Genomic DNA, 23,911 nt, shown 5'->3' on the forward strand with positions numbered 1-23,911 from the left:
CCAATCCCACTTGAAAAGGTTATGTCCACATTAGAAACATATGGCTGCGTACAAACATACTAAGTTGTCTTAACGAGACAAACCATTCATCTGTCAAGGGCAGTACCATCTACTCAGACTGGCAGTGACCCCCGAGGGTCTCAGTCAAAGACTTCCCGGATCACCCTTATTCAGCTGGAGATGGAATCTGGGACCTTCTGCATTCAAAGTGGATGCTCCAGCACTTGGCCAAGCTCCCACCCAGAGTCCAGATATGCCTGATTCTCTAATGGCAAAAACACCTAGAACACATTTCATAGAATCATAGAGTTGGAAGGGGTCACACAGGCCATCTAGCCCAACCCCCTGCTCAACGCAGGATCAGCCCTAAGCATCCTAAAGCATCCACGAAAAGTGTGTATCCAACCTTTGCTTGAAGACTGCCAGTGAGGGGGAGCTCACCACCTCCTTAGGCAGCCTATTCCACTGCTGAACTACTCTGATTGTGAAAATTTTTTTCCTGATATCTAGCCTATATCGTTGTACTTGAAGTTTAAACCCATTACTGGGTGTCAGAGCCACTAACACCAGTTAACTAAAGGAAGGACGTAAGCTTGATTATCAAATGTGGATTAATTCAATCTATCATATTTCCGATAGCCACTTACGGCTGTGAAAGTTGAACGATGAAGAAATCGGACAGGAGGGGAGATGATTAGTTTAAACTTTGACGCTGGAGGAGGCTTCTGCAGAGTCCACGGGCAGCAAAAGTCACAAACGAGGAAATACGAGAGCGCATAAAGACGGGTCTATCACTGGAAGGCAAAATCACGAGACTCTTACTTTGGCCACATCATGCGATCCAACTCAATGGAGAAAGTGATTATGTTAGGACTGTTCTGGGAGAACAGCTCTAACAGGACTGTGACTGGCCCAAGGTCATCCAGCTGGGTGCATGTGGAGGAGCGAGGAATCAAACCTGGCTTCTCCAGATTAGAAGATGCCGCTCTTAACCACTACACCAAGCTGGCTCTCCAACGGAGAATCAGACACTGCTCAGCAAAAGTTCCACCTATCTGTTCCCACTTTCTAGGGAAAATGTTAGAAAAGATGTCAGAAAAAAAGATGTTAAAGGGCGCCATGAGCGCATGTTGCTGACCTGGTAAAATTTAATCCAATCAATACAACGATATAGGCTAGATATCAGGAAAAAGTTTTTCACAGTCAGAGTAGTTCAGCAGTGGAATAGGCTGCCTAAGGAGGTGGTGAGCTCCCCCTCACTGGCAGTCTTCAAGCAAAGGTTGGATACACACTTTTCTTGGATGCTTTAGGACAGGGGTAGTCTACCTGTGGTCCTCCAGATGTCCATAGACTACAATTCCCATGAGCCCCTGCCAGCAAACGCTGGCAGGGGCTCATGGGAATTCTAGTCCATGGACATCTGGAGGACCACAGGTTGACTACCCCTGCTTTAGGATGCTTAGGGCTGATCCTGCGTTGAGCAGGGGGTTGGACTAGATGGCCTGCATGGCCCCTTCCAACTCTACGATTCTATGATTCTGAGACAACTATCTAATAAGTAATATAATTAGGATTGTTGCAACTTGCTCTGGTGACCTAAGTATCTGCAACAACATGATGTCCAAGAAGCATTAGTGGGCCACATGATGCTGCAGCAGACATGTGCTCTACTGAAGTCAGTCTAAGCTGAGCATGTATTCAGCTTCAGTAAGAGACACCTTCCTAAGCCCTTCTCACGGAGCCCACCGCCTCCCTTCATGTCCTCCGATGGAGGGCCGGCCATTCATAACTGGAAGCACCATATCCCTAGAACCGTTCGGGCACCAGCACTTCCCGTTTTGAGGTATGAAGCCCTGTTTGAAGCTCGACGGGGCTAATAACTCAGAGCAAGGCTGCAGACTTCGAATGCGCATTTGCACGTGCCTTGAAGACACTCAGCTGACTTAAATAGAATTCAGAGCACTGGGGACGCAATGTCTGCCATTAAATTTTAGTGCAACTTTTAAATCTCAACGCCGCCGCTTCTGAACATCTGCCTGCAAACAGCGTCTCCGAACTCGAATGTTCTAATTGAAGCACACTCTTTAAAAGGCGAAGCAAATACATAAATAAATAATTAAAAGTAAAAAAAAAGAAAGTCTAAAGCATTTTACTGGCTCGCCTCTCCAGAAGACTGTGACTCATAACCACGAGGGGGGCACGGACCACTGTTCTGGTGATCTCAGCCTCTTGCTGTGAAATCATTCCCACCTACAATGTGCTTCTTGCTTTATGCAAGAGTTGCCCTCTATTTGTCTCGTGTGTTTAATTTTGCCCTCTGCTGATACCAGCTCAGGAGCTTCTAGCCAGGCGTTTGCTTATTATGTGGCATTTTAACGAGAAGAGCAAAAGCCTGTTTCTCAAATGGGTTCTATGTTCACAAAAAGGCTTACCACCCCCACTTTATCTTGGCAGAATGCCAGGTTAGGGCCCGGGAAAAGAAGGTATCAATCCCCATTTTACCATCGAACCCTGCTGGCTGGCACTCTATCTTGCCGACCTCACAGGGATAGCGTGGAGATAAAATGGATGGGGGGCCAACATTGTAGGCTAGTGGTCACCAACTCCCGGTCTGTGGACCGGTCCCGGTCCATGGATCAGTTGGTACCGGGCCACGGCTCCTCCTCATCCTCCTCCCCGGCTGCTGCCTCGGGGGTTGCCCTGCCACTCTGCTGCCAGCTCACCTTTGGTGTTCTCCAGCGGCCGCCGTGGCTGGGGCTCCTCCTCGGCATGTCACTGCGCAGCTGCTGCTGGCAGCGCCTCCTAGTGGGCGGCGGGAAGTCAGGGGTACCGGCAGGAAAGCAAGTGGAGCAGGGGCTCAGGTGGCGGTGGCGACGTCCCTCGGCAAAACACTACCACCCCCCCCCCCGGGTCTCAGTAAAATTGTCAAGTGTTGACCAGTGCCCGGTGATGAAAAGGTTGGGGACCACTGTTGTAGGCTACTTTGGGTATCTACTGGAGATAAATGGATGGTATAAGCAGGCTTTTTCAACCAGGGTTTCATGAAATTGTGGGCTCTCTTGATAGCCCTGGAAACGTTTCCCAAACAGGTGGGAGGTAATTTTTTATATATGTTTAAACTAAACTAAACATTTATTGGATGACATGACATATATGGCCATGTGGACTCACCCCCCCCCCCCACAAAAAATGGCCAATGATGGGCCTGGAAGGGGTGGGACGGGGAAGGCCCCCAGATGGGCTATGCTTCTCAGTCATATCCTGCACAATCATACCCCTTCTGAAGAATGTTTCAGGGGTTTCTCAGTGGTAAAAAAAGTTGAGAAAGGCTTGAATAAATGTATGAATAAACATGAGCATTTTACATAATGGTACTGTATTCTCAGAGTCAAGGCCATGGGTCTTCCCAGTTGCAATGTATGGCTGTGAAAGTTGGACCATAAGGAAGGCCGAGCGTCAAAGAATTGAGGCTTTTGAACTCTGGTGCTGGAGAAGACTCTTGCGAGTCCCTTGGACTGCAAGGCGAACAAACAGGTCAGTCCTAGAGGAGATCAGCCCTGACTGCTCTTTAGAAGGCCAGATCCTGAAGATGAAACTCAAATACTTTGGCCACCTCATGAGAAGGAAGGACTCCCTGGAGAAGAGCCTAATGCTGGGAGCGATCGAGGGCAAAAGAAGAAGGGGACGACAGAGAATGAGGTGGCTGGATGGAGTCACTGAAGCAGTAGGTGCAAACTTAAATGGACTCCAGGGAATGGTAGAGGACAGGAAGGCCTGGAGGAATATTGTCCATGGGGTCGTGATGGGTCAGACACGACTTCGCATCTAACAACAACAACAATTCTCAGAGCATCACTGTTACAGCCCTAAAAACATAGCAATCGGAAAAGGAGAAGAGCTGTTCACAGAGTAATCTTAATTGTAGTGATGCAGTGAAGTCTGGAAGTAAAGGTTATGCATGGGACAGAAACTGGATTTAAGGAAGCTTCCAATGCCCCAGGGGGACTTAATGTGATTAGGCTGCCCACAGACCGGACCCTGGCCTGCTCAACAGAGCTCTGTAAAAGGGCTAGAGAGTAGCAATATATCTTTATTGCAATATTTCGGGGTGTTAGAAACCATGGGAAACGTCATCTCCCTTGGTTCCAGACATCTTTAGACACCATAGTAAACTTACTCTAATTGATCTTGCTTGGACGGCCCAGGCTAGCTTGATCTCACCAGATCTCAGAGGTTAAGCAAGATCCGTTCTGGTTATTATTAAGGTAGGAGACCACCACGGATGTCCTGGATCACTAGGCAGAGACAGGCAATGGAAAACCACCTCTGGTGGTCTCATGGTTTCAAAGGTCCATGAGAGGCCACCACAAGTTGGCTGCCACTTGACCACACTTTAAACACACATGTGCGTACACACAACACACTCACGATCTCAATCTTCACGCCTGTATGGAAACCCTACTGTACTAAAATTCACAGAAGCAACTAGAAGACCAAAGAACGGTTCTCTCAAAGTCATAGAGTTGGCAGGGGCCATCCAGGCCATCTAGTCCAACCCCCTACTCAGTGCAAGATCGGCGTAAAGTACAGACGAAGTCTAAAGCAGCCTACACTCTCTCCGCCCACGCAGCCATCCTGCACACGGCTCACAAGAACTAACCCACAACGAAGCCGAACATTCGGCGAATTTCGTTTGCCTCTCCTCTGAGCCAGTTTTGATCCAAGCGGGAGCTGGCTGCAGTCCAATGAAAAGGGGTGTCACTGGGCAGGTACCAAACTACAGCGCCCCCCCCCCCCAAATCCATTCCAGCAACCTTGTCACATAATCTGAATTTTAGTAACAAACCTCATTCTCTGCCGTGTTAACTCTCCGCAGCATCTGTCACTGCTATGAATGGTTGATCATAAGTACCTCTGTAGTCATCGTGGTGCTATTAAGCAGATGGCAGCATTAAATCCAAATGATGTAGTACATCTCCCCGGCGGACTTTGTTTCCATACTCTTACCATTATCCCACAATTCCACTGTGATAAATCTTATGTATTCTGGAGAACATTAAATAGGGAGCCGACCGACAATTGATTTATTAGCGGTGGTTTGCGTTGGCCCCCGCTATCGCCTCGGCAAACGCTTGAGCGGCGGAAGCCCTCCAGGCCCAGGGGCTGTTGGCCTAATTTCCCGTAATGTAATGTTTTTTAAACAGATTTCGTGTTTTCAGCACAATTGGTCTTCGCAGAATGTGCCTAAACGGCAGTTTGCAGATCTTCAGGAATAAAGCCCTTCTTAAAAATCCTCTCCTTCCATTAGGTTCTAATCGGAGGGATCCGGGGACGGAACTGCTCCAGCATTGACGTTCCGCGCCGTTCAAAAGCCCTGGATTCTCGCGACTCTAAATCTGAGTAAGATTACTGTGCAGAGCAGAGCTCAATGGGTATTATAATGTAATTCACTGGTGCTCCATCCTGGGAGTTAAGTGAACAAAGATGGTATAAAGGCATTTATGTAACACATGCATTAACACAGGCACAAAACCCAAGGAGGCAAGCAAAGCAGGGAGGGGTTGAACAGTCACTGATTTCATCTGGATCCCCAGGGGGGATCCAAAGTGGGCTTACATTGTTCTCTGACTGTCAGTAACTTCTTCCGGATGTTTGGCTGAAAATTCTTCTGAATTAATTTCATCCCATTGGTTCTGGTCCAACCCTCTGGGGCAACAGAAAACAACTCTGCTGTATCCTCTATGTCAGGGGTAGTCAACCTGTGGTCCTCCAGATGTCCATGGACTACAATTCCCATGAGCCCCTGCCAGCGAATGCTGGCAGGGGCTCATGGGGATTGTAGTCCATGAACATCTGGAGGACCACAGGTTGACTACCCTTTCTCTATGTGACAGCCCTTCAAGTACTTGAAGGTGGCTATCACATCACCGTGAACCTGTGTCTCCCAGATCTTAGTCTGACACTCTGATGGCTACAGAATTGTCAGAATTGTTCGCGGGGGGGGGGGGGGGGGAGGAATACTCCATCAGTTCCTGCCAATGTAATTTCAGGAATAGTTTGATGAACATCTCGTACAAAAACAGCCTGCTAATCACCTACAGAACCACGCGGCCTTTAAATTCAAATTCGGACCACCTGGACTACCACTCGGCTTGTTCCAAATCACTGGAGGGCAACTTAGACAAGTACTCAGTAACGTAGGCACCAATATTATTGTTCTCACTGTTCACTGTCTCATTAAGACGGTGCCAGCTTGGTGTGGCTGACTTCCACTGAGCATTACCCTTCAGTGTTCAGCAGTTACCATAGGGAGGACAAGCTGTGGCCCTTCAGATGTCCATGGACTACAATTTTCATGAGTCCCTGCCTGCATTGTGATGGCGGGGACCCATGGGAATTGTAGTCCACGGACATCTGGAGAGCCACAGTTTCGCAACTCCTAATTTTTCTCGCTTTAGGCTTGATTTAAAGATGGATGCTGGCAAAGCACAATAACATGCCCATGGGATCTTGCACCGTTAGAGGCCTAGCTGAAACAAGACAGCACAAAATGTGTATTTCTCCTTCACCATCATCACGTTCCAAAGCGAACCAACCAACTAAAGCCAGCATAATTCCAAAAAGACTTGATGCAAGTCCTAACCGAGATGGCAGGACCCACAATAATGGGTTTAAACTACATGTAGAATGGTACCAGCTAGATATCTGGAAAATTTTCTCCCAGTCCGAGTAGTTCAGCAATGGAATTGGCTGCCCCAGGGAGGTGGTGAGCTTCGCCTCACTAGTCAAGCAGTGGCTAGACAGATACTTATGGATGTTTTAGGCTGAACCTGCACTGAGCAGGGGGCTAGACTAGATAGCCTGTATGGCCCCTTCCAACTCTAGGATTCTAAGTAGTTCTTCTAACAATTCGTTGTTTTTTCTAGGTCTGTAGTTTAGTGCCAGTGAGAACGACCCACTCAAGCGATGTCATGGAAATCTGAAATCATGCTGGCTCTGTGGTTCACTCTCATATAACATGTGTCGATCCCTACAGCTGAAAAGGCATGTATTATCAAAATATCAGCCACCTAAAAGAACAAATCCTTCCATGTTCCATGATCTACATGAGAAAACCCATGACAAATTTCTGAAAATATTGCCAGTTAAAAACCACTTTGTGATTTAATATTCACCTACTAACACACCCACACAATGTGCAAGGTTGATGATGCTAGCAAATGTTTATTTGTTGTTGCTATGTGCGAAGTCGTGTCCGACCCATCGCGACCCCATGGACAATGATCCTCCAGGCCTTCCTGTCCTCTACCATTCCCCGGAGTCCCTTTGCTTCAGTGACTCCATCCAGCCACCTCATTCTCTGTCGTCCCCTTCTTCTTTTGCCCTCGATCGCTCCCAGCATTAGGCTCTTCTCCAGGGAGTCCTTCCTTCTCATGGGGTGGCCAAAGTATTTCAGTTTCATCTTCAGGATCTGGCCTTCTAAGGAGCAGTCAGGGCTGATCTCCTCTAGGACTGACCGGTTTGTTCGCCTTGCAGTCCAAGGGACTCACAAGAGTCTTCTCCAGCACCAGAGTTCAAAAGCCTCAATTCTTTGACACTAGGCCTTCCTTATGTTTATTTACTGCACTTTAAACAGATATCAAAATCACACAGAGCTGGAAGAGACCACAAAGGGGCATCCAGTCCGGTACCCTCCACACTTCTGATAGCTGTCCATCCAATGTCCGCCTAAAAACTTCCAACAAAGGAGACTCCACCACCCTTCAAGGCAGCATATTCCATCTACGAAGAGCCCTCACCGCCAGAGAAAGCTTTGTAAAATGTAAGCCTTTTCCGTCACTTGATCCCACTGCTCTTAATCCTTGTCTCTAAAGCTACAGTAAGCAAGCTGGCTCCTTCTTCAACAGGCCTACCATGACAAAGTGAAACACAGCTATCAGAGTTCCGCAGGGATAGATACAAATGGGTCGCCGTATTGGTCTGAAGTAGCACAATAAAATCAGAGTCCTGTAGCACCACTAAGACCAACAAAGATTTACTCAAGGCGTGAGCTTTCGAGTGCAAGCACTCTTCCTCGGAATAAGAACTCCCTACATGACAGTGAGAATATATAGCAAAAATTAATTCTGTTACATTAGTAAACTGTGTCACTCATCCAAATACAGCCATATGATAATTCTTTGCCAAAACAGCCAACCAATCCCCTGGAATTCAGTTGTAGTTCACAAAAACATAGGAGAAATAAAACTCTGTCAGTGATCAGAGGCTCCCACCCCAAGATTTGCTGTTTGCCCCATCTGTCACCATACAAGTGTGAAACATTCCAGTAAGGGAATTCCACAGGGGCTTTGGTTGAGGTCAGAGCAAGGAACAATGGGGGGCCTTCCTCAGAAGTGGACGGCTGCGGGGATGGGGAGAGGAATTACACTGCCAATCTTGTTTCATCCTCTTTTATCTTTGCTTTGTTGTTTGTTATGGGATGGGGTTTTATCGTGTTTTATTGGCGTGGGGGGTTATATGGTACCCCCCCCCACGAGTCCCTAGAGAGTGGAGGGCTAAAAATCCATGGAATACAAATAAATAAATAAATATCCCCCCTTGACCATTATGGTTTGTTGAAATTAAGTCACAAACGGTCTATCGGCTATCAGTCCTCTGCCTGCACATCCTCACCCTTGAATGTGAAACTGTGATCTGTTCACATGATCTCCAAATTAATCAAGGGCAATTGGTGAGAGGAAGTCATAGATAGGTTAGGAGGGGCTGGACGGACTACAATCGCAAACCGGGATACATGACACCATCGGAACGACGCAGGTTTCTGAAGCAAACAGGGATAGGAACAAGAACTGCTACAAGCGAATGTGACCCGCAAGGTGATCAAGGCATGATGCTCTGACCCACGCATGGATCCTCCGCATGTTAACAAGGCCAGAGGCATCAAGAGTGCAGCTGCCTAGCAAAACCTTTGACCTTGACAATCAGCTTTGAATCTACAGTCATCCTATGTGCATTAAGGACTCTCCCTTACCTTTGCGCTGAGGCACTATAGCTGTTGTCGTAGGAATCATAGCTCTGCTCGTCGTATGAAGTGCCGTACCCATCGTCATAATCCTGGGGGAGGAAAGGGCAGCATTAAGAAGATGGCTATCCCAGAACATTTGAGACACTTCTTCTTTGGGGTCAGAACAAGACTCTCCCTCTGGAATTCACTCACAAAGCGGTAGATATAGGGCAAGTCTTGAGGTCGAGCCTAAAATTAACAGTCTGCCCATCCTGGAAAGTTAGGCTAGTGTTTCTACAATAGCAGCCCTTCCATGCCCCACAACCGAAAGATGAGTTTTGGACCCAGCTTGTGTTCTGGCCTGGAAGTTCTCAAGACAAGTGTTCAAACTTCCCCCAACATGTTCAAGACTTCAGTTGAGCACCTGATAGCTACTTTGATCCAGAAAAAGTGAGCTGTTAGTCAGATTCTAAGCCGTGACTTCTTTGGGTAGTAAAAGGAAAATTCAGTGGGTATTTGTGGGTATTTGCCGGCGTATAAGACGACTGGGCGTATAAGACGACCCCCCAACATTTCCACTCAAAATACAGTACTATGGGCCACTATGGGCAGCTATATCTATCCCAACTGAAGTGCACCCGGCGTATAAGACGACCCCCCCCCCCCAACTGGAGGCATGTTTTTCAGGGGGGGAAAGTAGTCTTATACGCCAGCAAATACTGTAGTATAATTAGCCAGGGGTCTGCATGTGTGCATGCCCGGTTGACAGTATCAACCGTATCTTTCACTCTAGTAATGCCTGCATTTGGGGACAAAGCACAGGCCAACAGCCGAGACCTAAGAACCCAGAGAAAGTAGTAGCTGCTACCCGCTTACTCCTTTCCCTATCTACAGAGATACTTACTCTCAAGTTTAATACTTCAATATCCTACACAACCCACAGCAATTTTACTTCTTAAAGGGTTTTTTTTGGCTCAGTGGCCCCACAGCGTTCCTGATCCAGTCGGCTCCTATGGAAATTTCAGAAGGAGTGCTAAGCACCACTTCAAAATGGCTGCCAAAGGAGGTGAAGCCAAAGGCAAGATGGTTGCCGCAGAATGCGGAGCCAAATGCAATATCTTCCTCTTTGTTTTGAGAAAGAATTGCAGAAGGGAAATATAAAGGAACAAAGTGAAGGCCGTGGGGAAAAGAAGAAAAGAAGGGGGAATAAGTAGAAGGAAAGCCTAGAAGCTCACTAGAGCTCCCGATGGTTCAGGAACATCTGCTGTTACTGATCACACGGACAATTCATCCATTTGAATGAGGGCAGCCAATAAAAGCTCCTCTCTTAACAAGGCCCCACACAGTTTCTGAGAAGCTCGGCGAGCACCAAGGGAAATACTGGTGGGTGCTAGGGTGCTCACAGGAACCACGTCGGGGGAATCCTGTTTTAGCTTCTTGTTCTACCGTTTGTTTTAACCTACAGCTTTTTAGACCTGATTTAAAGGAAATATTCATTATTCTGATTCTCTTATAGGCAATCTGTCCTGCATGGTTTATACCAACAATCCCCAACATAGCAAGTATCTCATTCACATGACCTTAAAAACGAGTATAGGTGGAAGATGGTATACACTCTACCCTCACCCTCCTCTAAATTGAAGTTTAGTAAAATGATAGATGTTTCCCGAGTCTGGGGACGGAGAAATTCCGAATTGCCCCTCACAGCAGCAGAGATGGCCCAGGGGTTTCTCGGTGCGTGGGGCAGTCTATGATTTAGCACAGGGGTAGTCAACCTGTGGTCCTCCAGATGTCCATGGCCTACAATTCCCATGAGCCCCTGCCAGCATTTGCTGGCAGGGGCTCATGGGAATTGTAGTCCATGGACATCTGGAGGACCACAGGTTGACTACCCCTGATTTAGCACATCTATATATTCAACAGACAGAAGAATAGGGCAGGCTGCAGGAGTTACCAGTCTACGTGGGTGTGGTACAGGAGAAATAGAAGAGCTGAAATAGAAGAGCATTGAAATGCTATTTTTATTTGGAACCCAGAAATAAATTTCTGAGTAGGTTACCACTGATGGCTTCTGGCGCCCCAGATTTTGAGAAAGTGATCTTTTTATTGTCGGATCAAGATCCATGTATATCTAGCAGGGTCACATCATTCGGTCTACAGCGCTGGAGAGAGATCTCTGGAGATGCATCTTGTTTGTTGTATTTTATCATACGCATCTTTTTCTTCTTTCTCCCTTTCCTTTCTTATCTACATCACACAATTATAGAATCGTTAATCTATGATTGCAACACTGCTATGCTTTTAACAGAACCATGTCTCATAAAAGCTTATGGCCAGCACTAGAATCTTAACCCTTAATAGATAAAATAATGCAAAGTCCAAAATGGTCGTTCAACAACAACCAATATCCACGTGTTAAATCTCAAATTCTCTTACAACCCACGGCCTCCCTTTAAATAGCAGTCATCAAGTGGCGCTCAAGAATCCTTTAAAGCTTGCCCTTAATTAGTTTTGACATCTTCATGTTAACGTTTTCTGTGTTTGAGGTTCCAAGCCCAGAAAATATATTCTAATTTGGCCAGTTCTGCATATAAATGGATACATTCTGAATTTTAAATAAGTCGGAGATTTGAACCTGCAGCAAAATTAGGCCCACCACTGGTTCTCGAAATGCTAAGCCGTTTGCTGTCCCGGAGAGTTCTGTCCGATCATGTTATATATACGTATATATTATGTACACAGGGAAAGGGGGAAGAGTTATATGCACATGGTAGACTCATCCCTTTGATGCCTTGGAAGAAATTTTTACGGAAAGCGGTTTGCCACATTACATAAGAAAAGTCTGCCGAAGCCTGTTTTACGCTAGTGGAAGGAGAATCCTATTTTTAAAAGCTCCAGCATTCCTCCGCTAAGCTGAAAATATTCTTGCTGAGAGTTACAGCTTGAGAGATTTGGGTGCTTTTCAAAAACACGTTTTTTGGTTCCAGCATATAAACCTCCAGAATATACCCCGGACGTCAGCCACTTCGCAGGTTGTGGTTTTAAAGCAAATGGCAAACTATGTAGGGTGTGAAGGCAACAGGGGTCCGGAAGTGCGGGTATGCCGGGGACATGTAACAAGAAGGGGCTCCCTATCACGGCTACACTTTGTGGGAAATTTAAGCGTTGTTGCTGTGACAATGTGCTGAAATGACCTTGGCGAGAGCCACTGATGGAGACAGACCATTATCTTTCTTTCTTTCTTTCTTTCTTTCTTTCTTTCTTTCTTTCTTTCTTTCTTTCTTTCTTTCTTTCTTTCTTTCTTTCTTTCTTTCTTTCCCCTCACATGAGAGTGGTAAGGCAGCAGACATGCAGTCTGAAAGCTCTGCCCATGAGGCTGGGAGTTCAATCGCAGCAGCCGGCTCAAGGTTGACTCAGCCTTCCATCCTTCCGAAGTGGGTAAAATGAGTACCCAGCTTGCTGGGGGGTAAACGGTCATGACTGGGGAAGGCACTGGCAAACCACCCCGTATTGAGTCTGCCATGAAAACGCTGGAGGGTGTCACCCCAAGGGTCAGACATGACTCGGTGCTTGCACAGGGGATACCTTTACCTTTACCCTCATACAACACTGAAGGTGTTTATTCACTGATAAAGGGCTAAATGTTGAACTACCTTTGAAGTGGAAAGCTTAAATCAAACTTTCAATTCCAATGAAAGGTGGTCAACTTATTTTACCACTACCAGTTTCTAGCAGGATTCTTGTGCCTGCTCTCTACGTTGGGGGAGCTTGGTCTGTTTAGCCTGGAGAGGAGATGACTGAGAGGGGATCTGATAGCCATCTTCAATATTTTAAAAGGCTGCCATATAGAGCAGGGATAGTCAAATTGCGGCCCTCCAGATGTCCATGGACTACAATTCCCATGAGCCCATGCCAACATTTTCTGGTAGGGGCTCATGGTAATTGTAGTCCATGGACATCTGGAGGACCACAGAGGATGGAGCAGATTTTTTTCTGTTGCTCCAGAGAGTCAGACCTGAACCGATGGGATGAAATTAATGCAAAAGAAATTCTGTCTAAACATCCAGAAGAAGTTTCTGATAGAGTGGTTTCTCAGTGGAACAGGCTTCCTTAGGAGGTGGTGGGTTGTCCATCTTTGGAGATCATTATTATGATTATTAATTTTATCATTATTAATCTAAGTTATCTGTACTGTTTCTGTTCTGTTTCAGCCTTCGGGGATGGCGATATATAAACAAACAAACAAATGAATGAATGAACAAACGAACGAACCTACAAGACCAACATATTGGAAAGAACCTCAAGAGCCGACCTCTGAAACAAAGAGTTCTGGGTGAGAAGACGACGGCGGTAGCCACTTGGAATAAGTTCAACTTACTGATATCCCTACTTGCATTTCTGCCTGAGAAATAGGTTTTACAACCAAATTCTGAGCACTGCTGAGGGTTGCACAATATCTTGGGCATGTGGTAGTGGCTGAGCCCGTTTACATCACAGGATTCTGACCCAGGGCCATATATACCTATATGGGCCCCCTGCCTAGCCCACATCTGGGTTCTCACCCAGGATGCCTGTCCCCGTCCTGAGACAGGCCACACAGCAGAACATCACAAACTGTATGCTAGGTTCGTTAGGGCATGAGTTAATTTTTTAACATGGCATTTTTGGGGGTTTATATGTCCTTGAGTTATTTTTATATACTGTTGTGAGCCACCCTGAGACCATTTTGGAGAGGGGAGGCCTAAAAGTCAGATAATTAATTAATTAAGTTTCTGCTTACCCTCCGGTAGGTAAGTTTCCAGCTGAGATATCTGGGAAGTTAATACTACTACTTCAGCATCAGAGGAAAAAGGGTTTTAAGCTTTTAAATGTTTAGGACAGAAAGTCCCAACAAAGGGGTCAGGAAGAGATTAGGAGGGGGTCTGTGGCATTCCCCCTCCTACCTTAAGCCACAAGCTAAGAACCAGCTGCTTTCAATGATCCCCTTCCTCCCCATCCTGAGCGTGAGTTCTCTCGTGGTTTCTACGTCTGTGAAGGGGCAGAGGCTATATGCCTACTCCCCCCCTTAAACTGCCTTCTGCTCTTCCCCACCTCAATCCTCAAGCCTGTCTGTTAACATGGGTGGTGAAGTCACTTCCAGTGACATGTCACTTCCGGGGAGCAGGGCAGGAAGATATGGTCAGCATACATGACTGTTGGGGTGCCTCGAAGCCCGAAAGATTATGTCAGGGGCTCCTCCATGTTCAGAAGGTTGAAAAAGGCTGGTTTACAGTGTGTTTATTCTAAGTATCTTGGAAGGCTACCGAGTGCTTAGGTCTTTTTCCATTGTGTTTCTAAGAAATCCTAATGGAGTATATCTAAAGTTTTAATGTTTAAACCCTAACAGATTTGTTTTTTCAACAGATGTTGCAATCAGCAAGGCAGGGAATGCCATGGGAGCACTTTGTAAAAATGCATCTAATGAGAAACAGTTGGTTGGAAAGGCATTAATACACACTCAGATAAGTCCATGGATCACCTTGACAGAAGTCTGTGTTACACTTGATAAGACAAATGGGAGGGGGGGCATATTTGACAAATAGTACCCTAAACTGAATTCCAGAGAGGTCTAAGCAAGGGTTCCTCAATGAGAACATCAGAAATCCGTGGGCTGACTGGGAATGTAAGGGCCTAGGGCCAATATCACTGGGCTTGGGCTTGGGCCCACCCATGCAAAAGTGCCCATGGTCTCCCCCACAGGCCCCGTCTGAGCTGAGTGGTCCTTGGGGGCTAAAACACACAATACACCGAAAGCAACTTCACACGCACAAAGAGGCAATCTAATGCTAATTATCATTTTTAAAAACAAACAAAGGAATCCCATTTTAATAACAAGGCCTTTCAAGAAACTGCACTGTCTTTGAAAAACCTGGCAGAGTTGAGACCTTGTACTCTGTTTCCAGAAGCCTGTTCCAAAGGATCAATGATGGGGAATGCACAGGATTGGGCAGCAGATGTGCTCACCACCCTAAGTGATAGAACACATAGGAAACTGTTCATTCTAATAGGAAAACGCAATGGCAAACCACCCCGTATTGAGTCTGCCAAGAAAACGCTGGAGGGCGTCACTCCAAGGGTCAGACATGACTCGGTGCTTGCACAGGGGATACCTTTACCTTTACCTTTAAATGTCATCTCTCCAGAGACCTCCTTGAGTATGGTCACACTTTTTTCGGTCATCAAATTTACCAATCTTTTACCCTCCAACGGGGCATAACCAACAATATTCAGTTGCTTATCATGGTATCTATAAAACAACCTAGAATTATGCTAAGAAGAGCTTTGTTGCAATACTTCAGTCAAAAAGCCTAGACCAGGGGTGGCCAAAATGACAGCTCTCCACATGTCGATGGACTAAACTTACCAGGAGCTCCTGCCAACATGGCCAATTGACAGAGGCTTGTGGTAATTGTAGTTCATGGAGATCTGAGAAGCCACAGTTCGGCCACCTCTGGCCTAGACAAAACAAACTGGTACCTACAAAGATGTTAACGTAGGCATGAAACCAACCTGAGCAAATTTGGATTCAGCAAACTTTGCAATCTTTTGCTCTCTTGGAACTGCAATTGTAACGGAAAAGAAGAGGACTCTTCCAGCAGCATTAGAAGGCAGATTTCAGAATACAGCAGTAAGAGGCACCCTCTTTGAAAATTTCTGGCTTTTGGACAAAAGCTTTTGATAAACTTTGACCATTAATTACAGCTGGTCACCAAAATATTTATATAGCCAGTTTTACAGAACTTTATTTCGGCACAAATGCATTTGGCTGCTTTCCAAGAAAATCTCAGCTTCAATAAGAACAAAAATTACTAAACAAAGCTCTTTTTTTCATATTATTTATACTCTGCAGAATACATAATTGGGTACTTTGTTTTTTTACTTTTTTTAATGTTTGATGAAAGACATTGGTTTTGAGTGTTCAGTGTTTTAGCTGTGATGTGATGCAGTGGGACTTCATAAAACTAAATTCTGCCAGACAGCTGTCTCACTGGAAAGACAAGACTTACTTTCCCGTTATATGTTTTCTATTTGGACACTTGAAACGTCTCAGAATGAAAAAGATGGAAAACACTGGGGGAAAAAGGTTTTCTGAAGGCAATAGATGAATCAGCTTACTGGGAAACAAAGCTAAGATACTGCTCTCCCCCCCCTCACCTTGATGCTCCCCCTTCCTTTCTCCCTCTCCTTTCTACGCTTTTCATTTATCATCTCTCTTCCCTGCTTTACTGTATTATAATTTTAATAGAAGAAAAACTGTTCTGTTGATGATAGATTTATGTTTGTGATTTAATGGATAGAAGATACCTTTCTCATCTATACTGTATCTATTCCGAACATTAATTACTTGCTACATTTAGCCCTTTTTTATAAGAACTGTAGAGAATATAATTTTTTTATTCTAATGGAGGTATATTTTAGTTCAGTGTTCCCCAACCCCCAGGCTGAGGCCCGGTACCGGGCCGCGACGGGGGCAAGGGAGGCGTGGGCACTGGCGCACCAGTGGGCACACCTCCCCCCCCCGTGACATGGGGCTCGCTGTGCCGGGAGCGATTGCCCTCTTTGGCGGCCGAATCACTCAAGCTGGGGGGAGGCGTGCGTGCATATGCGCAGGTGCAGCAGCTCTTCACCTGCGCATTTGCGCCCCCGGAAAGTGCCATGCTGAGCGGGGGGGAAGCGTTTGCACCCGCCAGCAAGCGCCGCTATCCCTCTCCCCGCCCCAATCCCCAGGCCTCCCTCTCCCCCCCCCTCGGTCCCCGGCCTGAAGAAGGTTGGGGACCACTGCTTCAGTTGCCTTATTTAAATAGTATAAACTTTTAATTTGATATATGCACAGAAAAAAAGTATTTGGGAATAATATATGGAGAGTGTGTACAATATTTTAAAAAATAAAACAGCAAAAAGCAAAATTGCAGTGGGAACACATCTAAGAGGCAAAGAGAGTACCGATCAAATGTATGGGGATCAGAGAAGTGACGGAATGGTGGAACAATTATCACAAAGATTGGTTCACCAAATGCAACAATTTGAAGAAAGAATTAAAAAGACCGTTCAAGATTCAAAGAACCCAAGAGTATCCAGAATATTCAGAGAAATCTTCAAGAATCGATTACGTCCTTCTTGCAGAGATTCTGTTTCTGTGGTAGCGGCCAGATTGAAACTAGAGAACACATACTTCTGTATTGCTCAGCTTATGATGCTATCTGAAGCAAATTGATTGGCCTGTCGATTAAAAGATTCCCAGGATGCTTGGCTACAGATTGGTCAAGGAGGCTGTTAAGTGATGATTGCATTCACAGGTTGCAAAGTTTTGTGCTGCTATCATTAAAACCCATAGTTCTTTAAGATATTTCTGGTTCACAAATACTGATACGTTTATATTGTATTGTATTTCATGATTATATTCATATAGCTTCTTTTTTTACTATGTGCAACCTGGTCTGAATGACCGTAGCAATAAATTTTACTTATTGACCAGCTCAAGAATCTGAGGAAAGAACTCAGAAGAACCTTCAAGAAATGTGTCGAGAGATATTGGCCAGGCTATCAGAAATGAATTTAAACTTCAAGAACATACACATGAAATTATAAAAATCAAAGAGATGCAAAAAGATAATTTAGAAACATAGGATCTTCAAATTGAAGTGGCAGAACGAATAACTGAAATTTTGGAAACTCAATTTAGAGGAATCCCAGAAAATAAGGTAAAGGTATCCCCCTGTGCAAGCATCGGGTCATGTCTGACCCTTGGGGTGACGCCCTCCAGGGTTTTCATGGCAGGCTCAATACGGGGTGGTTTGCCAGTGCCTTCCCAGTCATTACCGTTTATCCCCCAGCAAGCTGGGTACTCATTTTACCGACCTTGGAAGGATAGAAGGCTGAGTCAACTTTGAGCTGGCTGCTGGGATCGAATTCCCAGCCTCATGGGCTGACCTTCAGACTGCTTGTCTGCTGCCTTACCACGCTGCGCCACAAGAGGCTCATAATCCCAGAGGATATGGGGAGGCCAAATCATGGGGAGGGGAAAAGCTCTCATGACTTACTTCGGAATTATTTGAAGGTAGAGGACATTGAGCAGATTTTTAGAGTGAATTCAAAATTTGCATTCAAGAAAAAGCTACCTTGAGATCCTGGTTAGATTGACCTACAAGAAAACAAAAGACAAACTACTAAAGAACCAAAGGGAATGACCAACTGTGGGAAAAGAAGTGCTTTGGGATTCACCAATAAGTGTGTTAACAAAAAAGAAAGACTTTGATTTTTGAGACAGATGTTACAAAAATGAAAGGAGAAAGTACTGGTGAATATCATTTGAAATTTTCTGTATTTTTACAGAAAGGAAAAAAAATAATCACAGCAGAGAAACAAGCCAAGCAACTGGCCAAAGAACTGCAAACAAAGGACAATGTAGAAGAACAGAAGGGGGATCTCCAAGTAATTCAAAGCAATCTGCTAGTAGCTCAAAGCAAAGTTCACAAATCTAAAACTCCAAAGAAGAAACCACCATAGAAAAGGTTAAGTTGGATGTGCAACAACATCATGGCAAAATGGATAAATTAAAAATAGTAACAGTAAATGTTAATGGACTCAATTCGCCTTCAAAACGCACAAATATTTTCAATCAACTGAAAAAAAGAAAACACTGATATATTATGCCTTACTGACTTTGATGAATGTAATTAAGTTATATAATCCACCCACCCACTCCCTTTCCTTTTATGGACCCTCACTGTTTTTCTAAAATACATCAATTTTAAAAAGAAAAAGAAACACTGGTCTGCTGAAGGCACTATTTCCCTGAAATGATGCAACTGAACTTACATATTCTCCATACGTATCCTGTGCCAGAGGTGGTGGAAGAGGTCGGTAGCCAGCGGATGGAGGAACTCCTCTTGCCCTGGGAGTCAGAAGACCACGGCCGCGAGCGACAGGACCTCTGCCGGGTGGTACTCCTCTGGGTGCTGGGGCCCCTCTTGGAACGCCAGTAGGTGGGGGTGGCACGCCTCCACGGACTCTACGAACAAGAGCATAGTTTTATATATAAACAGCCCAGTCCATTCTCTTCACTTCCACCCACAACACTGTCTGGTGTAAACAGCAATTTTGGCATCAGGATGACGGCTAAGTCAGAAAGAGCTTGCCAAACAACATTCTAACTGAAGGTTTATTGCTTATTATCTAATCTGCTTCCCAGACCAAACAGGGATTTCAGTGGAGATCACAAGTATCCTCTCCAAATAAGAGAGAAGGCAGTATAATCATCATAACCAAACAGCACTCCCTCCTAATACATTCAAAAACCTGTTAAAAATCATGTCCGGCAGTGAATATTCGAGTGAACAAATAACGAATTGAATACCTGGAAAACAATAATAAGTTTTGTTTACTTTATTTATACCCTGTCTTTCCTTCAATGGGGATTCCAAAGCAGTTTACATTGCTTTCCTCTCCATCCGTTTTATTGGCACTGCGAGAGAGGAGATGGGGGAAATACATTTTAGGAATCCAAGACCTGTGTTTGAAGAGAACTCCCACTCATCCAGGAAACCCTTCTAGGGCCATCAAGAAACCCCAGGGTTTCGTGAAACCCTTAATGAGAAAGCCTGCCATAGGGATTTCAAGGTAAGAGTCATTCAGAGTAGCAATCCTGGTATTGCCTCTGAGTAGCAATCCTGGCATTCCCGCCCAAATGCTACCCTGGGTGCACCCTTGCTTTGCTTCTGAGATCTAACAAAATCAGTCAGTGTGGTCAGTGTAGGAGTATACAAATACAATTTATAAAGGGCTGCTTTTCATATGTCTTCATATGACAACCTATGTGCAGACAGAAGAAGACATGCTGGGGGTTTTTTGTGCCCCACTTTTTACTACTCAAAGAAATCTCAAAGGAGTTTACAATCACCTACCCTTCCCCTTTTCACAACAGAGGCAGGTCAGGCTGAAAGACCTCTAAGAGAACTAGGACTCATTTGAAAGGCTGTCACTTGGAGGAGGGCAGGGAGTAGCTCCTGTGGGCAGCAGAGGAGAGGACCCGCAGTAATGGCTTTCAACTACGTGTAGAATGATACCAGCTAAATTTCAGGGGGGGGGCAAAGTAGAGTGATTCAGCAGTGGAATCGTCTGCCTAAGGAGGTGGTAAGCTCCTCCTCACTGGAGGTCTTAAAGCAGCGGATGCACAGATACATATCCTAGATGCTTTAGGCTGATCCTGCATTGAGAAGGGGTTGGACTAGACGGCCTCTGTGGTACCTTCCAACCCTATGATGCTATAATCTAGGTCTTGGTGTACTTCAGGAATTTCCCCCTGAACAAAGCATCTGCAGAACAGATATTGAATAGCAGTAAAGCCTAACCGGAGAGAGCAGACACAAGTTTTGGGTTGGAGAAGCCCACGAATGAAAACAAGCCGCAGATGAACACAATGCCACGTCTCCTGCCCACATTCCAGAATATGCTCGTTCAGTTCCATGTATCTTTACACACATTTAAATGAAAGGTGTAATTTAACCTGTCACAATATTAAATGCTTATCAACAAGGATGACGGAGCGCAGAAGATCATTTGTTTGTGTGACAATTCCACTGCTTAATTGGCAACCTCATGAGTAAGAAAAAGAAAAAGAGCCTTCTATGTCCAGGAGATAAATCAACCGCACTATAATGAGACGTGTTACTTGGAATTAGCATGCAAAGATGCCACTGATGGACTCGGGTAATGTCCCCACTACTCTCAATAGGCCATCATCATCAAAAGTCTTTTGGGGAGGCTAAAACCTCGAGCTTTATCAGCCTTCAAATATGTTAGCATACATCAATATGAAAACTAGATACTTCACCAATTTGCATCATGCTTAATGTGCGCGCCGCTTGCAACCATCTGGTTCCCCCTCTCTAGATGGCCAAGAGATTATTTAAATCTGGGATTTCGCAATTTGCAGAGAATGAAGGACAAAAAAGCCACCAGTGATAGTCAAGAAGGCTTTCCACCATTCCAGGGCATAGAAGCAACAATGTGAGAGAAAACAAGGTTGCACTTACCTATAATTGTTATTCATTGAATACCTTCTCTGCAGGTACACATGCCCTCCCATCCTGCCCCGCTGCATGCTCTGCTTCAGCGGCACTAGAGGTATTGAGGATGAAGGGGGATGCTGCTGCATAACAGCATCCATCCATGGGTGGGAACAAGCTTCTAGCTCTGGCACACAGGGCCCCCCTAGAGTCTTTTAGCTGTAAAGGTCTATCTGATGGCAGACTTGTTCATGCACAGCCCCCATGTGAGCCTGCACAGAAGACTGATGAACCACATTACTACTCAGTCAGAACAGCTTTATCAGTGCTGTGGCAAGCCCATGGTCACCCAGCTGGTTGCATGTAGGGGAGCGCAGAATCAAACCTGGTTTGCCAGATTAGAAGTCCACACTCCTAACCACTACACCAATCTAGTCCAACCCCCTGCACTATGCAGGACACTCACACCCCAATCGCTCATCCACTGTCACCTGCCACCACCTTGAGCCTTCACAGAATCAGCCTCCCTGCCAGATGGCTATCCAGCCTCTGTTTAACAGTTTCCAAAGATGGAGAACCCACCACCTCCCGAGGAAGCCTGTTCCACTGGATTAATGTTTTTACTGAGATGGTTACTGTTAATGTTTTTATGGTTTCATTAATATTTATCTGAATTTAATGTACTTTTGTTTGTTCCTACTGCTGTTACACACACTCTTGAGCCGCTAAGAAGGCCGTATATAAATAAATCAATAAATTGATAATGATAATAATAAAAGATCCTCTGGGAAATTGCCAGCCTGCACCTCTCCAGCAGCAGGACGATGTCTAATTTCACAAGGGAAACTTTGGTAATGCTTCAAAAAGTTGTTGCAAGTTTTATTTGTCCCAAAAAAATCCTCATTTTGCGAAAAACAAAACAGGGCAGGCTGAAATGATAAATTTATAAATTCTACAAAGGCAAAATGTCGAGAAAAGGGCTGTGTTTGGTGGGAGGGGGGAGTTTTTGATGGCTTACATAATTTTTTGGAGGGAGGACAGAGCGAGGGCAGCTGGGTTGCTCAAGTGTGGGAACATTCCTTAAAGTAGAATGAAAGTGTGCGATAACAGTCTGGAATGTCAAGTTTGAAGCCTGACGCTTGTTCCTGCACGAAGAGAGCTGAAAGTCTGCCCACCTCCCCAATGCAAAGCCGAGGGCAGATGGCGAGTGTGATTCAATCAGGGAGCAGGAAAATGCAAATAGATGTCCAGAGAAGGGGGGGGGGGCAGAACACAGGGACACTTCTCTGGCTATGCAGCAGAGGAGAGGACCCACAGTAGTGGCTTTAAACTACATGTAGAAACATACTGGCTAGATATAAGGAGGGGGAAATTCACAGTCAGAGTAGTTCAGCCGTTGAATAAGCTCCCTAAGGAAGGGGTGAGCTCCCCTTCACTGGTGGTCTTTAAGGAGTGGCTGGACAGATACTTGTCATGGATGCTTTAGGAGGATCCTGCAATGGACAGGAGGTTGGGCTCAATGGCCTGGATGGCCCCTTCCAACTCTATTATTATAGTTGCCATGCTCCCTCTACTGTAGCCTTTTTCAACCGCTTGACTGTGAAGGAACCCCTGAAATATTTTTCAGGCTTCAAGGACCCCAAGAAGTGGCGCTTTGACCCTTCAGAGACATTGGTATGAAAGTAAGATGTAGGAGCCAGCCAATCAACTGATCGATAATTAATCATTTCCATTGGGGAGAAAGATACTAGGTCTGTAAAGCAACAGGAGAAGTGGGCTACAGGGGTGTCTAGTGATGTCAATGGCTATCCAAACTTCTGGGAAAGGTCGCATAACCCCTGGGGAGCTCTCATACAACCCCAGGGTTCTCATAGAATCATAGAGTTGGAAGGGGCCATACAGGCCATCTAGTCCAACCCCCTGCTCAACGCAGGATCAGCCCTAAGCATCCTAAAGCATCCAAGGAAAGTGTGTATCCAACCTTTGCTTGAAGACTGCCAGTGAGGGGGAGTGAGGGGGGAGTGAGGGGGAACTCCCCACCTCCTATTCCACTGCTGAACTACTCTGACTGTGAATTTTTTTCCTAATATCTAGCCTATATCGTAGTACTTGAAGTTTAAACTCATTACTGCGTGTCCTCTCCTCTGCAGCCAGCAGAAACAGCGTCCTGCCCTCCTCCAAGTGACAACCTTTCAAATACTTAAAGAGGGCTATCATGTCCCCTTCTCAACCTCCTTTTCTCCGGGCTGAACATTCCCAAGTCCCTCAACCTATCTTCATAGGGCTTGGTCCCTTGGCCCCAGATCATCCTCGTCGCTCTCCTCTGTACCCTTTCAATTTTATCAAGTGCAAATGCTGGCAGGGGCTCATGGGAATTACAGTCCATGAACATCTGGAGGACCACAGGTTGACTACCCCTGCTCTAGAGATCTGCTCCGTAAAAACTGCCCAAGGAGAATGGCAACTGGCTGGTTCACCCAGCTGGCTGCATGTGGAGGACTGGGGAATCCAACCTGGCTGGCTCTCCCACGGAGATGCCCCCAATATGCAAAGACCCCCTATATTCAGTGCCTGGTTTTTGTCGTATTCACAGTTGACACAAGGGCCGGCTACTGCCAGGAAGTCTCCTCATACTTCTTTCACTCTACAGAATGTGGACGGCGGAACTGTTCAGAAGGGCGGAACAGTCCTGTAACTTGAACGTCAGAACACTTTAGGCAGTTTTCTTTCATCCTGGCATTGTTCGTTGTATGTAATTTGATGTTTTGTACGCTGCTGTTTTTTCAATGTTATAATCCACTTTGAATCACGATTTGAAAGGTGGACTACTACAGGTAAAGATGAGATGCAACCATGACTA

The 23,911-nt window shown here is 45.5% G+C and overlaps 1 protein-coding gene across 2 annotated transcripts in view; it reads right to left on the reverse strand.

Annotated features, from left to right (window-relative positions):
• Positions 1 to 23,911, reverse strand: part of KHDRBS3 (KH RNA binding domain containing, signal transduction associated 3) — a 136,665-nt gene that overhangs the window by 26,931 nt on the left and 85,823 nt on the right. For both annotated transcript variants that reach the window (XR_013233966.1, XM_077351448.1), the window contains exons 6-7: positions 18,863 to 19,055; positions 9,032 to 9,114 (exon numbers count right to left, since the gene is read on the reverse strand). Coding sequence is in view for 1 of the 2 variants with exons in the window: in XM_077351448.1 (XP_077207563.1) it covers positions 9,032 to 9,114; positions 18,863 to 19,055 (276 nt within the window). In the remaining variant the exon portion in view is untranslated. The remainder of the gene's footprint in view (positions 1 to 9,031; positions 9,115 to 18,862; positions 19,056 to 23,911) is intronic.

Source organism: Paroedura picta, chromosome 9 (genome assembly GCF_049243985.1).
Source record: "Paroedura picta isolate Pp20150507F chromosome 9, Ppicta_v3.0, whole genome shotgun sequence".
Lineage (NCBI taxonomy): Eukaryota > Metazoa > Chordata > Lepidosauria > Squamata > Gekkonidae > Paroedura > Paroedura picta.